The 14,701-nt window shown below is 28.5% G+C and overlaps 3 protein-coding genes across 4 annotated transcripts; 1 reads left to right on the forward strand and 2 right to left on the reverse strand.

Annotated features, from left to right (window-relative positions):
• Nucleotides 1–2,659: 2,659 nt before the first annotated feature.
• On the reverse strand, nucleotides 2,660–4,655 carry LOC124938006. Of its 2 annotated transcripts, none has more exons than XM_047478361.1 (3): nucleotides 4,541–4,655; nucleotides 3,120–4,107; nucleotides 2,660–3,025 (listed from the first exon to the last, which is right to left on the reverse strand). In XM_047478361.1, exon 2 carries the CDS (start codon nucleotides 4,085–4,087, stop codon nucleotides 3,128–3,130), a length of 960 nt encoding a protein of 319 aa, XP_047334317.1. In that variant the 5' UTR covers nucleotides 4,088–4,107; nucleotides 4,541–4,655; the 3' UTR covers nucleotides 2,660–3,025; nucleotides 3,120–3,127. The 2 variants fall into 2 exon arrangements, with proteins under 2 accessions (XP_047334317.1, XP_047334316.1); XM_047478360.1 differs by having other exon boundaries at nucleotides 3,115–4,107.
• An 886-nt stretch (nucleotides 4,656–5,541) lies between these two features.
• LOC124938211 (SPX domain-containing protein 3) lies at nucleotides 5,542–7,173 on the reverse strand. Its single transcript, XM_047478609.1, has 3 exons — nucleotides 6,831–7,173; nucleotides 6,262–6,427; nucleotides 5,542–6,190 (listed from the first exon to the last, which is right to left on the reverse strand). The coding sequence occupies exons 1-3, from the start codon at nucleotides 7,077–7,079 to the stop codon at nucleotides 5,808–5,810; spliced, it is 798 nt and encodes a 265-aa protein (XP_047334565.1). The 5' UTR covers nucleotides 7,080–7,173; the 3' UTR covers nucleotides 5,542–5,807.
• Nucleotides 7,174–11,534: 4,361 nt separating this feature from the next.
• Nucleotides 11,535–14,107, forward strand: LOC124938673 (vacuolar protein sorting-associated protein 55 homolog). The gene is made up of 5 exons (XM_047479156.1): nucleotides 11,535–11,765; nucleotides 12,314–12,467; nucleotides 12,554–12,593; nucleotides 13,536–13,620; nucleotides 13,711–14,107. Exons 2-5 carry the CDS (start codon nucleotides 12,369–12,371, stop codon nucleotides 13,904–13,906), a joined length of 420 nt encoding a protein of 139 aa, XP_047335112.1. The 5' UTR covers nucleotides 11,535–11,765; nucleotides 12,314–12,368; the 3' UTR covers nucleotides 13,907–14,107.
• The last annotated feature ends 594 nt before the right edge of the window (nucleotides 14,108–14,701 follow it).

Below are 14,701 nucleotides of genomic sequence, written 5' to 3' on the forward strand. Positions count from 1 at the left end.
GATTTTTAATATGTTTTTTTTTATGCGTATAAATTATTGATTTATAATTAATTTTATTATAATTTTTTCTCAAGATTGAATTTGAAAAAATATTAGAATTTAATTTGTAAAGTTGATAAATATATAGGTAGTATTGAATTTTTTTTTATAAATAATAATATTTTGAAAATATTGTTTTGAGTTTAAAAATGGGTTTTTGAGTTAGGAATAAATTATATAACATTTACTAGTTAAAAATAGATTATTGGATTAGAAATGACCTTAATTTTTTTTTAAATTAATTATAAAATATATTTCATATTTAAAATTTATATTTAATAAATATATATATATATTAATTAAGTAAATTTTTATTTAAAAAACTTAAAAAAGAAAAACATAAAATTAAATAAGTTCAAAGTAATAATAATTTACCACATTTCTCATTTAGAACTATTGAAGGTGACGTCATCCTCCGATCAATAATTTGAAAAATAATTGTCATTTATGGCAAGGACAACAGTAGTACTGTCGTGGCCTAGATAGGAACTTAATTATTTGTGAGAATCCAACCAAAAGTATAAAAATAAAGAGGTTTATTAATTATTAAATTTATCACAAAAATAATTAATTCATAAGAAGTAAATAGCTGTGTCACTCTTTTTTTACATAGAGTTTGTTTCATATTTAGTTTTTTTTTTTAATTTTAAAAGTTTTTAAAATTACTCTATTTTGTTTAATTTATCAATTAAATATAAATATTTTTATTTTCTAATTAATAAAAAATAATAATAATCCATCTTAAAATATCACAAATAAATTACTTTTTATTAAAAAATTAAATTATTAAAATCCAAAAAAAACAAATATATTAACCAAACTAAGGCCTCGTTTGATATGAAAGAATTTTTGAGATAAAATTCAGTTTTTATCCCAAAACTCAAACATCTTATCAACCATCAAATCAAATAATTTTATCATTTAAATACCAAAACTATCCTCTAATTTTATCATCTCTCTAAACCATCATTCTCTCACATACATCATATCCTCTAAAGTCAAAGGACAAATTAGTCTTCAAATTTTAAAAACCAATTTTTTTCCACTTTTTATAAAATAAAAAAAATTTTGATTTTTGAATAAAATCTAAATGAAATCAAAAAAACCCTTTCCTCAAAAAAGCCTAAAAGAATTGATTTGCCAAACCAATCAAAATCCATATTTTACTTAAAATATTACTCATGGTAAATTAGTTAAATTCATAGTTTATTTAAAATAATAAAAGTTTAATTTTAAAAAATATTAGTTATTTATATATTTAAATATAAAATTAATTAAAAATAATAATAAATAAATAACACTATAAAAAAAATAATTATATTAATTTATTTATTTAAATTAATAATAACTTTTTTTAATTTATAAATATAAATTTATAGATGTAAAATATTAAAAAACCTATAAGATATTTTAAATATTAATTTATAAAATGGTATAACTTTTTTTAAACTAACTTATTCAAAATAAGATATTTTAAATAAAATCTTAATCATATTATTTAATTTATTAAAATAAATTTTATTAAAAATTATTTTCATATCAATATTAATATATATATATATATCTACAAATATCCTTACTTTTTTTCAAAAATTTATCAAATAAACCCAATAAAAACAAAAAGATTATATTAGTATTTTCCTTTTTTTTTAACCTTATATTTTTTCTTAACTAATTTAGAATATTTATTAAAATAATTTACAATTATCTATTTTTTCAACTATTCTAATCTAATACACCCATCATACATTTTCTCAAAATATACTCTTAACTAAAACACAAAACATCCAAATTGATAAACAGTACTGAAGTTTGATAAGACGTAAATACCAAATATAATCGAATTTTCTTAAACATTTTCTTAGATCATACATTTTTGAATCACTAAAATCACTCTTAACAAATTAGAATTTGTAGATATCAAAAAAAAATACTTCAATTAAAAATAATACGTCCAAAACATTTTAAATTAATTAAAAAATGAAAATAATATATTATAATATAAAGACAAACCTTTTGTCCATTTGAAAAAAAAAAGTCTCAAATTGTTAACAATTTTGCTAGTTCAAGACTCATCTCATATAAACGACCCAAATTCAAACAAAATAACTATTGAGCATATAACTTTAATTAAACAATTTTATTTTAAAAGAATCCATACAAAAATCTCAAATATATCACAACATCAAACAAGCTATAGCTCTAGAAGAGTGTGACATTTACCTTATCCTCCTCCTAATAAGTCATACCTAGCTAGGGACTAGAGTATCATGTGGCTACTATACCTATGAATGAATTTAATTTGGTCAATTAATCATCTTTACCCATACAAACAATGCTGAAAAATTAGTAATGTTTCCAATATATATACACTTGTCAAAAATAAAAACCAGCACTAGGACGACCCATCCCCTTTTCTGATTTATTTCTTTTAAAATAAATGTTTACATTACATGTCTTGAACATAAGGTCTAGATTGTGAAAAAACTTTGATTGTTTTAAGACTATATTATTCTCTATCTCAATGTTTTTCTTAAAAGATTGTTCTAAACAACATAAGTTTCCAAATGGTCTCGTTATTATGTATCAATTCTAATCTTCTTTGCATCACGAGTCATGATTAGTCATAAACCATAAAAGAAAAGCTGTTATTGAAATAAATTATATACTAACTATATCAATTCTAGCTTAAATCAATTTCTACATCTTTATAACAAACATAATGTGGCCTATATGTAATGGATCATCATAAACATGCATATTTTTTCACAATAAACAAGTTTTTAACCCCACTTTAACATGATTTCTATTTTTTGATTATCTATCATAAAAAATATATATAGTAAGAAGATACATTCATAAGTATCTACAATAACTTAAATATTAATCCATACCTTTATTTCTTCTACAAATTCCATTTGCCTTTGTTTTGGCAGGCCAACAATTATGCAGAGGATCCCTTATAGCTGTTCTATACATTTACAAACTAACAACAACAAAACAACAAGAAGAAATAAGATCAAAAGGCCTAAAAAATATAATCAAACTTAAGAAATTTATCAGGTTTTTTTTCACCTTACTTGTTTCCTTATTGCTGCTGTTGAGAAGCACGGGCAGTGAATCCAGCATACCAAGCAACTCTCATAAGCTGCACACCAAGTACCATTATCCACCAACAAACCAACACCCTAACTGTATCCAACATCCAAACAGGAACACTCAGCTCCGCCCCAAGTTTCAGCGCTCTCATGAGCTGCAGCACACGGTAAGCTTCATACACAACCGGTGTCACCAGCCATACCGGTGATCGCCAGTGCCATGTCAGCATCTCCACCAGCATCTGTATCGACAGAAGCAGGAGGTAGGGACCAAATAGAATTGAAAAAGACATCAAAGGAACATTTGGTTGAAAGGAGACCACATTCTGGGAAAGAAACAGAACGGCCAAGGGAATTAAGTAGCCTGTAGTGGAAGCGAGAATGTTCCAGAACTTGTAACTTAAGGGAGCCTGACTATGGCAAACCTCGGTTGGGTCTTTTGGGCGACTGCAGGAATCTGCTAAGAGGAGAAATATAGAGGCCCCGAGATGGAATATACAGTCTAGGCCAGTAAGTGATAATAAGCTGGCTATGTTTGGTCCGAGGAAAATGGTTGATGTGGGTAGCCATAAAGTGGGAGCCATTCCTGTTGCTACTAGAAAAACTGGCCCTAAAAGCCACATAGGCCATTTAAGGTTCAAAATTTGAACGCTTTGATTGCTTACATCTGTGGCTTCTATGCTATTAGTCTGAGAGGCTTCATCCTTCTCTTGAGAAGTTAAAGTTTCGAAAATAGTAGTGGTTCCCTTGAGAAATTCACCTTTCGTATTTGAATCAGTTGGAGCATATTTAACAGGTGTTTGCTCCCATGCTGATGTACTTGCACACAAAACTGGCATGGGCTGAATGCGTTTAAGATAAACGTTGCATCTTTGGTAGGGTTTTCGATATCCAAACAGTTTATTGTTGGTTGGCACAACAGGAGGCAGGAGCTGAACCACAGATGCCATTTGATCAGTGTTCCAATCAACTGTATGAAAGGAGATTAACTTGAATTATTGGATTCTCATGTTCAAATTCAGGTTCAATCTTAATGTAGTAAATGAATGGTTTAGTCAAATCACATATTTCTTAGTTAATTTGAATCCTTGATACAGGTCAACGAGATATGAAATCACGTATTTCTCAGGATGTTGTCCTATGAGCATCAATGAATTCAGCAATAACGAATTGTAATAGACAGAACTACATCGATATCCACATATATCAATCATACAATCATTAACTAAGGTAACTAAATCGGAAAACAAGAGAGAAAGAAAACGAAGTAAAATTAAAATGAAATCTGAAGCTTCGAGTATCTAATTCAACTAGGTCTAAACATGAAACAGAACGGAAACTATGAGGATCAATCATGATGATTTCTAAGAAAGAAAGAAAGAAATAAATGGAATTCTTCGAACCTGATTAAGCACTCAATCCAGAATTTGATCGGAATCTGAGATGGATTTGAATTTGTGCGAGTAAAAGTGACGATTCTAAGAAAATGACAGCAAGTATGAACTAATTCAATCGTTTCGTCTTAATCTTGTTTAACCACACGAAAGATAAAATAGGATTCCAAAGAAATGGGAAAATATTTAATTTACTCCTTGAACTTATGACAAATGCTCAATTTAACCATTTAAATTATACACCAAATTTCCCACTCTGTTTCTTCCCCTTCTAATTTATTTATTTATACCAATCAAAGAAAAATTAAATAAATTTTATGTTTTCTCAAAGTTGTTTCTTTCTTGTTCTCGTTTCCGACAGCAAAATCACTTGTTTTGAGTCTACTTACATCATATAGGTCAATTTTAACCACAATTTTAATTTAATTGTCGATTTTAATCGTAATTACGATGTCTATCATTTTTCTGTAAACCTCAACTAAAAATTCCTTTATTTTTTTTTTGTTGTTTTGAATCAAGATTGGCTACGCAATAGCTTAGAAAAACAAAAATTACGTTTTGATTATGCTTTTACATAACAACAATGTGAAATGATTTCTCCATTAACAATAAATAAAAAAGAAAAGGGTTCACGACAACTTAGTGTCGGAAGGTCAAGGAAATTGGTGACATCAGAGAACTAACCTAAGTGGAATCAGTTTCAAGTGGTGGTATCGTATTTAATAATAATTGAATCACTTCTCTTTATTCTTATTCGAGAACCAAGAATTCCACGTTTCCCATGATACTCGGGTGAAAGCGTAAACTAGCGATGTTCAAATCAAATTGGTTAGAATCATGAGATCCTTTTCTATTATATAGATAGGAAATCCATAATATTTTTTTAAAATCAAAATATTTTAGTATCTACAAAACTATTGACCTCTAATTTCTAAGACATTGACATTGGAGCTTAACTTACTAGGTTAAAATATTTATAAAAAAATCATTTGTGACAAAAAGTTTATACAAGTGTGAAAATCATTTTTATTGTAATATTTTTCCTTCACTAAAATTAGTATAACAAGAAGAGTTACTACTAGCTATATGGCATAAAGGCACATACAATTTCTAGGCTTCAACCCATAAACACTACAAAGTAAGGAAGAAGAAAAGAAACTGAAGAACACGAATATCATAATCCCACTCTTCGAAAACATGATCAATCGAGCTTGTATATATATATATATATATGTATTAAAAGTGTATCTTCCTCGTGTTAACCATCACAATCGCGCTATGGAATGTGTATAGGCGAATTGAGATGAAGAGGAGGAAGAGGAAGATCAGTTTCAGGCAATACAAGAGGAGGCAAAGAGAATCTACCAAATGTAGAACTTCCTCTAACTCTCATCTCTTTCATTGTCAATAATGCTGCAACTGTACTCCTGAAAACACCTTCTCCAGAAACCGTAATCAATTCTCTATCCTCAACAAACTTTCCCTTCTCCTCCTCCTGCAAGACGGGAAACACTGCATCGATCATGCTCTCGCATTCTTTAACCAACTTTGAGATTAGATCTGTAGTGAAGAACGGTTGTTGCAACACGTTCTGAATGAAAGGCGATCTGAGTAATCCGCCTGTTCTCTTATCGTATTTCTTCAGGATCTTCGCTAGTCCTGCAAATTGCAATGTATTGTTATGAGATTATTGAGTGAAATTGTTTAAGAAGTGTGAATTATGTTCATACCTGTATAGTTAAAGTTGCTATAGTTGATTAGTAGAACCATTTCACCATGGAAGTTAACTATTTCTACCTTAATCTTCGCCATTTCTTCCTTGAAGAGTGCGGATGACGATTCTCTTCCGTTTGGCCCCCATCTATCTACTACTCTCTCTATCCTATGTTGCAATTCCTGCATCCGAGTTGTACAGAGTCAACACCACAAACAATGCCATGTTTACGATTGTTGAGACGAAATCCATGAGTCAAAGAAGAAGAAGAAGAAGAGGAAGAGAATTTCATCAAGTATAATAATAATAGTAACATTGTTTCCTCTGGATCTCCATTATTATTCCTCTCCTGATCAGTTTCTAGTTCCATGAGGCAAAGAAGAAGATGAAGCTCAAGTATAATTATAGTAGTAACATTGTTTCTTCTGGATCTCCATTATTATTCCTCTCCTGATCAGTTTCTAGTTCCATGAGGCAATGAAGAAGAAATTTCATCAAGTATGATAATAGTAACATTGTTTAATCTGGATCTAGCTTCAATAATATTCATCCTGATGAGTTTCTAGTAGTTCAATTAGTACATACCTTGTGGCGGATAACGAAATCTTCTTCTTGTTCCATGAAGAAGGAATTGAACTTGTCGATCTCGGTGTTGAGTAAGTAAATGAAGTCGGCTTCGGCCTTGACGTACTGATCGGAGGAGCCGGTGAGTATGTGAGGAGCGGAGGACATGAGTTTGACGAGCTTCTTCAAGTCCTTGTAGGAAAGGAACTTGTCACGCCAGTCAGGCAGGGTTTCCTGCTTCTGCTGCTTGAGAGTCTTGCCGAATTTCATCCAAATCGAGAGAGAATGGATTTGAAGGATGAAAAAGGGTGAAGAATTTGGTAAGAGTGGAGAGGTTTTATGGGGAAGAGAGAGAATATTTGGAAGGCATATCCTTGGCGTGATGAAGTGGCGGGTTGGAAAGCCGAGCACAAATGAGCCGTTGAGGTAAGCAGCATATTCGGTTATTTTAATTAATTAATTGTAAAATACTAAAAAGTCTAGTACTCTGGTCAAACTTTCAGACCAAGTATTTTCTCTTCACTTTTTTATTTATTAATTTATTGTTATTGTTGTTGTTTTAGAAAAAAAAAAACTCAATTAAACATATAACAAGCTTATTGAAGAGTAATGGAAAAAAAATGGTGAGAATTGAAAGAATGCTCATTTAGGGAAAAAAAAAAATGTAACGAGTAAGAGAACAGAACGGATATATAGGAGAAATGAAAAAAAAAAATCGCGTTCTCTATTTCCAAAAAAACTATATTTGTAAAAAAATTATTTCTCTATCCACGACTCCCTTCTTAGACCGACTACTTTCTTCCTCATTCGAAATGGTAAAAAATCGTGAATCCTTTTATTTTTTTCTCTCTTACACATGTGACAGACCACGTTAGATTCGTGATCTTGTTTTTGTTACTATTTAGTTGTCTATTATCTCTTTAAGATAAGTGATAGGGTAAGAGAATTTAGAATAATGAATGTGAAATGAAATGATATATTTTTTTTCTAGTTAAGATGAGCATGACTCCTCCTTATTTAATTTAGTTGTACATCTTTACTTATTTATTTAGGATTTATTTAATTTATTGATATTTTAAATTACAATTAAATAAGAAAAATCATTGTTACATGAATATTTTAACTTATTCTTATTTTTTTTTCTAAATTAAGTTTGACCTAATATATATATATATATATATAATATTTATTTTATTTTCTAATTTAAAAAATTAGAAACATGTACACTTCATTTTAAAATAATCTTAATGTGAATGAAACTTAACTTTTTTATCTCTTAATTAAGTTTTTTTTTCGACATATTATATTTCTACTTAAAAAAAACTAAATGAAAGTGAAAATCATTATTATGAGTTATCATTCTAGATTTCTATATTAAGAAAAAAAAATATTTGAGTTACCAATGATTTAATTAGTTAAGAAGATAAATCTACCTAACTAATATTATAAATGATCAAATTGAAATAAAATGAGGATTGGAAATTTTGAAATAAACAGTGAATTATATTTGTAATAATTTTATTTTGTGAAAAAACTTACCTAACTAAATTATTTACAACAGTAATTGAACCATAATTAACTATATAGTTAGGAATTTGTTTTTGGACTTTATTTATCATGAATTTTGGAGAATTTACATAACTCAATGTTTTAAATCATTTATTTATATTTTTTTTATAGGTGTTATCTCTTCTCATACTTTTTTCTATTTTTTTATATGTACGTGAATATCTTAATTGAAATTTAATACATTATTACAGTACATGTTGTAAAGTCTTGGTATGGGGGAGAAGAGAAACATGAGTGCCTGTGAGGTCACAGGAAGATCTTAACAGTCAATATTGACATTTAAGGGACACGTGTAGGGTAATGATTACGCTTGTAGGTCAATTGGACGTGAGATTAGCATGGTGGTACTGTAATTTGATTTATATGAAGGAATTATTCCCTGGAATCTCCTCTTTAGAAGTGATAAGTATGCATTTAGTATTAAAAAGTCACAGTCTAACTTCTTATTTTATTTATTTTTTTCTGTATTTTTAATGCTTAGTTTGATTATAGATTATATCATCTTTTGAATTCTCAATCATAGAAACTAGGTTTACGAAAAAATTTAACATATATTTACTCGCAATCGTGACCAGTAATTACCGGTTACAACGTTTTAAGTAAAAAAAAAAACTTAAAAAGAAGTTTGGTGTATTGCAAAAACTTTTGTTTGCATCATTTATATATGTTTTTATTATATTTAAAAGAAACATTTAGAAGACTTTGGAGTGTGGCATGTTCAATGTTCTAGTTAAGGGAACAAATCAAATTAAGATTTTAGTCCTTTTGAAAATGAAAGGAGATGTAGATGTAGATGGACTGAAATTGTATTATAATTTTATGGATGATATGACTTTCCCAGTCTCAATTGAAAATATTATCAATAAATCCTTAAATTATTTTTAATGTTTATATACACCTCAAAAAAATATTATTTTGAAATATATTGCATCATAATTAAAAAATAAAAATAAAATAGGTAGTTTGAATATGTCAAAATCATTATATGAGGTGTTGTGTCATATATGCATTCCCCTAATTAATAAGATCATACAAAAATAAATAAATAAATTGATATCATGTGCAATGAATTAGTCAAAACTAATCCCTTCAATCTATGCTAAAATAATGTGAGGTTATTAAAATGATTATTTATTTTCATTTAATAAGGGTAAACTTAAATTAGGCTATCTAACAGTATTTGTAAGTTATTATAAGATTCAAAAGATAAAAAATGGAAGAAAAAAGTTTATGTTCAAGTTCGATTATTACTAAAAAAAGAAAAAAGAAAATTGACATAAAATTTAAATTAAAATGCTTGTAGTATGAATCAAATTGATGACAATCTCTTAAACACGACTTTTATCATTTCAACTACACCCTAGCGTGTTAAAAGAAAAAGTTACGATTTATAACAAAAATAAAAATAAAAATTAAGAAGAATTGTTTGATAAAGAACAAATAATATACAACTAGCAACATTTGCCTTGGTATTCTTTAAACATAAGACAATGGTAATTTGTAAAATTATTTAAAAAAATATTAGTATATTCACCGACTAATTACCATAGATGATGAATGTCACTCTCTGATGAAAGAATCCAAGCCGAATATCCTTCTCCAAGGGTCAAACTTTCCAAATCAAAATCTACACTGGCTTCTAGAAAAGGAATCTTAAGGGAATATGTGAAAGTTTGTTGTAATTTTTTTTCTTAACTTCATTTCTTCATTTTCTCTCTATGCTAGTTCAATTGTTTTTCCAATTTAGTTGTAAGTTAGTTTTTATGGATTGAGAATTCGTTATTTCTTTTAGAATATTAGACAATTTTATTCGAAATGGTTAACAATTTTAATTTAAGATGTCTTAAATGCATCTACATTGATTTCTTTATGATTTCGTAATTTGAAAAATTAATTTTCTAAATTTCATTTTTCTAGGCACCACTAGTTTAACTGTTTTTACGGTTTAGTTGTTAGTTAGTTTTTATGAATAGATAATTCTTATTTCTTTTGAAATATTAGATCACTTTCTTCAGTTTGGCTAACCATTTTAATTTAAAATGTTTTACATGTATCTTACATTAATTTAGCTTAACCAATTTTAATTTAAAATGTCTTAAATCTATCTTACATAGTTATAAAGGAAATTCATCATTTTTTGTTTTGTTTTTGAATCCTTATCTTTTATCGTGGATTGGACTCATTAATGGGCTTACACACAATATGGTATGAAGATCCAAAATAAATAAAAAAACTTTCTTAATAAATCTATTTGCTTAGGGAAAAAAGAAAGTAACAAGTATAAATAGGAAGAAAGTGAAAAAAAATAGTTTTTTTTTTACAATTGGCAAGTCTATATTTTGTTTGGATTTCTCTTAAATATTTGTTTGAGAATTTTATTTCAGTGAGATATATTATTGTTATTATTTTTATTTTTGTAATACAATATTAACGGTGAAAATTTTATATTAGTGAATCTTAATGATGCTAGAATTTTTTTTTTTTATGTAACTCACCCATATAATGAGTGTTTTTAATATGTTTATGGTCCCATATTTTATTTATTTGGATTTTTCAAAAAAAAAAAATAATATCTGTGTGATTGATTTTAATTTTTCTATTTTGTTTCAACTTTTTTTTACTATATCATAGGGACATATTAAGAGAAAAATAACCATTATTATTAGGTAGTTTTTCAAACAAGTTTTGACTCATTTTTATTGAATGTCAGTTATTCTTTTTGTTAATAAAAAATTGATTTTATTAAAAAGAAGAGTGCAAGTTATCCATTTTGAGTTTTTTTTTCATTGTTACACTATTTAAACAAGAGTTAAAACTGAAAATTTACATCTAGTTTTTGAGAGACTTTAATTAATTGAATATTTAAATAAGTTAAGTTTAAAATAATAATTGAATGTAATAGTAAGATTTTCAAGAATAAATAATGTTTATAATGATTTTTGTATCTTTTCAGTTTTAGTCTGGATTTGTTATACTTAAAAGCTCACAAGTGAATTTCCTTTGAAATATTAAGAAAAGAAAATTGAAATTTTTGTTAATTTTCTATTAAAAAAAAGAGTGTCATAAATTTCACTTAATTGAGAAGTTAATTAAGATATTGTCAGTTTGCTGTGTAATTTCTAACTTTTTCTAATAATTTGTCTGAATGCGAGCTTTTTCTATCTCTCTCATCATCTAATTGTCTCACTAAGAGTCAATTATATATTTAGGATTGCGAATGCTGATTTCATTCAATTATTAGGGTTTTGCTTCAAGTGATTTTGTATTTGTTCAGGACCTCAATCGTCATCGTCGTCGTTCTCCGGTGGATTATTTCAGTGTTTATGTGGAGCAAATCGGGCTGCTTGGAGGACATATCCTGATTGAATTTGGTTTCAGATCTCTCATGTAAATATCATTCTTTCTGTTGGATCTCGTTTCGCTTCCATTTTTAAGCAAATTCTCGGTTGATTTTTGCATCTATTTTGGAGTAATTGTGTATCAGGGATGAAGAACTTCAGAAACAAGAGCTTAAAGTTTTTTTTTTTTTTTGTGTTCTGTGTTTGGAATTTCAGAATTATCATCATCTGCTTGGTAGAATGAGGACAATCCTATAGTTTTACTTTACTTTACCTTCATCCCCATTTGAGCTTTGTAATCATTACTCATTAGCTTTAACCTAGGAGATAACATATAGAGCTGCCATTTTAGAGAATTAATAACTTTTGTTTTACCTTTGAATTCATCCCTTGACATGTCCATTGACCTTGTTAGTATCAAAATTCAGTCTTCATGTTCTAATCTAGAATTATTTATGCAAAGGTTTACTTTATTGCCATCATACAATTTAAGAGAATACTAATATATCTCAATCACATATATTCTTTAACATCTCTTTCATGTAATCTTAAAATGTTTTGATTACTTGATTTCATTTTCCTTTTATCTGCCTGCAGCTAGATAGTGCATCCACTTTATTATTTCCTTCTATGAGTTAAGGCAAGTATCATTATGGGTGACATACCGGGTTATGTGAGATCGTGTTTGGACACTGGAAAACTAGCTTTCTTGGCGATTCTGGTTTCAGGGGGGATTACATTGCAAGTTTTGGTTAGTTATTGTATTTTTTTGAAACTACACTCTGTTACATTTATATACAATTTTTTCTGAGTTATTATCTACTTTTTTTTTGTCAGGCATGTGCTTTATATGATAATTGGTGGCCAATGCTAACAGGTAAACGAACAGCTGCAACATTTTTTCGGGACTAAAAGTTTATTTTTATCTTATGTTCTTGTTTGCTTGGAAAACATTCTAGACAAACCATAAAATATATTAGGATATAGCATTAGTGACTCCTAAAGTCTACATTCTTGATATACATTGAAATAGTTTATTTCCTTTAGAAAAGAGAGTTGTTGAGGAAGAAATTGTAGCTTTCCCTGAAGTGAGAATTTCAGTTTTGTTTAGTTCTTGAACAGGCAAATGTTTAGCAGCTAGATAACAACATGTCAGTGCTTTAGACAATTCTCACATGTCCACAGATTCGTGGATCTGGATGTTACATATGGTATTAGAAAGACTCAATATGAATACCCACTAAGTTATACAATCAATTTATACACCAAATAGAAAGCCTAGCCAAGAACATCAAGAACCCCTAAGTTAATTCTGGTCCATTAACTTAGCCATTATGGTTGTCTCCCTTGAGTCCCATTTGTGTCCCCAAACCTACATTATGAAGCATATCCAACACATTATCAGATATTCATTTGGACTTGGATTGTGGTTACCCAATTGCCTGGGACATTATGTATATTATTTTGGGAGGAAGAGAAATTAGTAAAAGAAATGGTAATTGGCTGATCTTGTTACCTCTAGAGAGAGCGCTTCAAGCTGGGCTAGTTCGATGCTTTTGCCCTTGTACTTTCCCTTCCATGCATTTTCTTGGTCAATTTTACTTACATTATAATTTCCAGTAGATGACAATTATCAAGGCCTGTCTAATTGAATGGTAAATGTGAAGATATAATAATGTCTTTCTGCGGATGACCTCATGTGACTTATAAGTTCCTTTTCCTGTTATTCTTCTTTGGATACTGTCCACTTCATTCAGACCACCATTTACATTCAAGTCTAGTACTTCACCATTAACTGCCAACTTCTCATATTTTTCAGCTATAATGTATGTGATTCTTCCAATGCCATTGATGTTTTTCGCTGGGTCTGATACTTCTGCTCTCATTTCTGAATCCGAAAGCGGGTAAGGTCATTTATGTAAAAAAAAACACTATCATTAAAATTGTTTTCTCATGTTTAACCATTTAATTTTGTTTAAACAATTGAAAAACAGATGGGTAGATGTGGTTAAGTTTTTGACAGGGGCATCAGCTGTTGGAAGCATAGCCATTCCTGCAATCTTAAAGCACGCAAATGTTATTGGTTGGGGAGCTTTGTCACTACAACTTTCATCATATCTCGTCTTTATTATTGCCATGGTATGCTTTGTTCGAATGGATGATAATCACGATGGATACAACGTGTTCTGAGCCTGCTCTGCTCCTCTCGGTGTGAAATTAGTTTGATATTTTGTTGTTGTATCAAATTTAAATTGTGGTGGTGACTTTGTTTGAAACTGTGTAGTGAAGGTTTGTTTTTTGGCTTGTAAAATATTGTAGTTGTTGTATTCATTGGCTTAAATATCCTGATTCTGGAATTATAATAAAGTATGTTTGTTATTTGTGTCTGTGTGTGAGAAAATGTGTTGGGAGAATCAATTTATTTGTCTGAAGAGAATTCATTTTTCTTGGAAAACTTTATATTCTGTTTAGCCTCTATAACGCTATGATCAATAAAGAAAGATAAATGACCTTAAAAAGGGTATATATATATATATATATATAAAATGAAAGAAACAAATAAAAGAGTTTTATAAATATGAGTTGAGATTTATGATAAACGCTTTCGTCACAATCTGAAAAAGAGGGTTCAAAAGATTTATGTTATACGTGTTTTCGCATCAATCTGAAAAAGAGGATGGTATGAATGACGAGGATGGTATGAATGACGTGACATCAACTAATTAGTTGGAAAAATAAAAAAGTGGAAAAAAAATAGATAAATTATTTGATTTTTTCAGCCAATCAAACCTTCTCATATTCTCCCACTCAAATTCTCCCACTCAAATTCCCCTACTCATTTATTTTATTTATTGTTTTTTTATTCGGTAATATTTGAATACATCTTGAGCATTTTTTTCATAAAAGTTTATCTTTTCAAAATTAAAAAAAATATATATATATATAAATTATTAAGTTATTTTTTTTACTCCCTTCATTATTAAA

Source organism: Impatiens glandulifera, chromosome 5 (assembly GCF_907164915.1).
Source record: "Impatiens glandulifera chromosome 5, dImpGla2.1, whole genome shotgun sequence".
Lineage (NCBI taxonomy): Eukaryota > Viridiplantae > Streptophyta > Magnoliopsida > Ericales > Balsaminaceae > Impatiens > Impatiens glandulifera.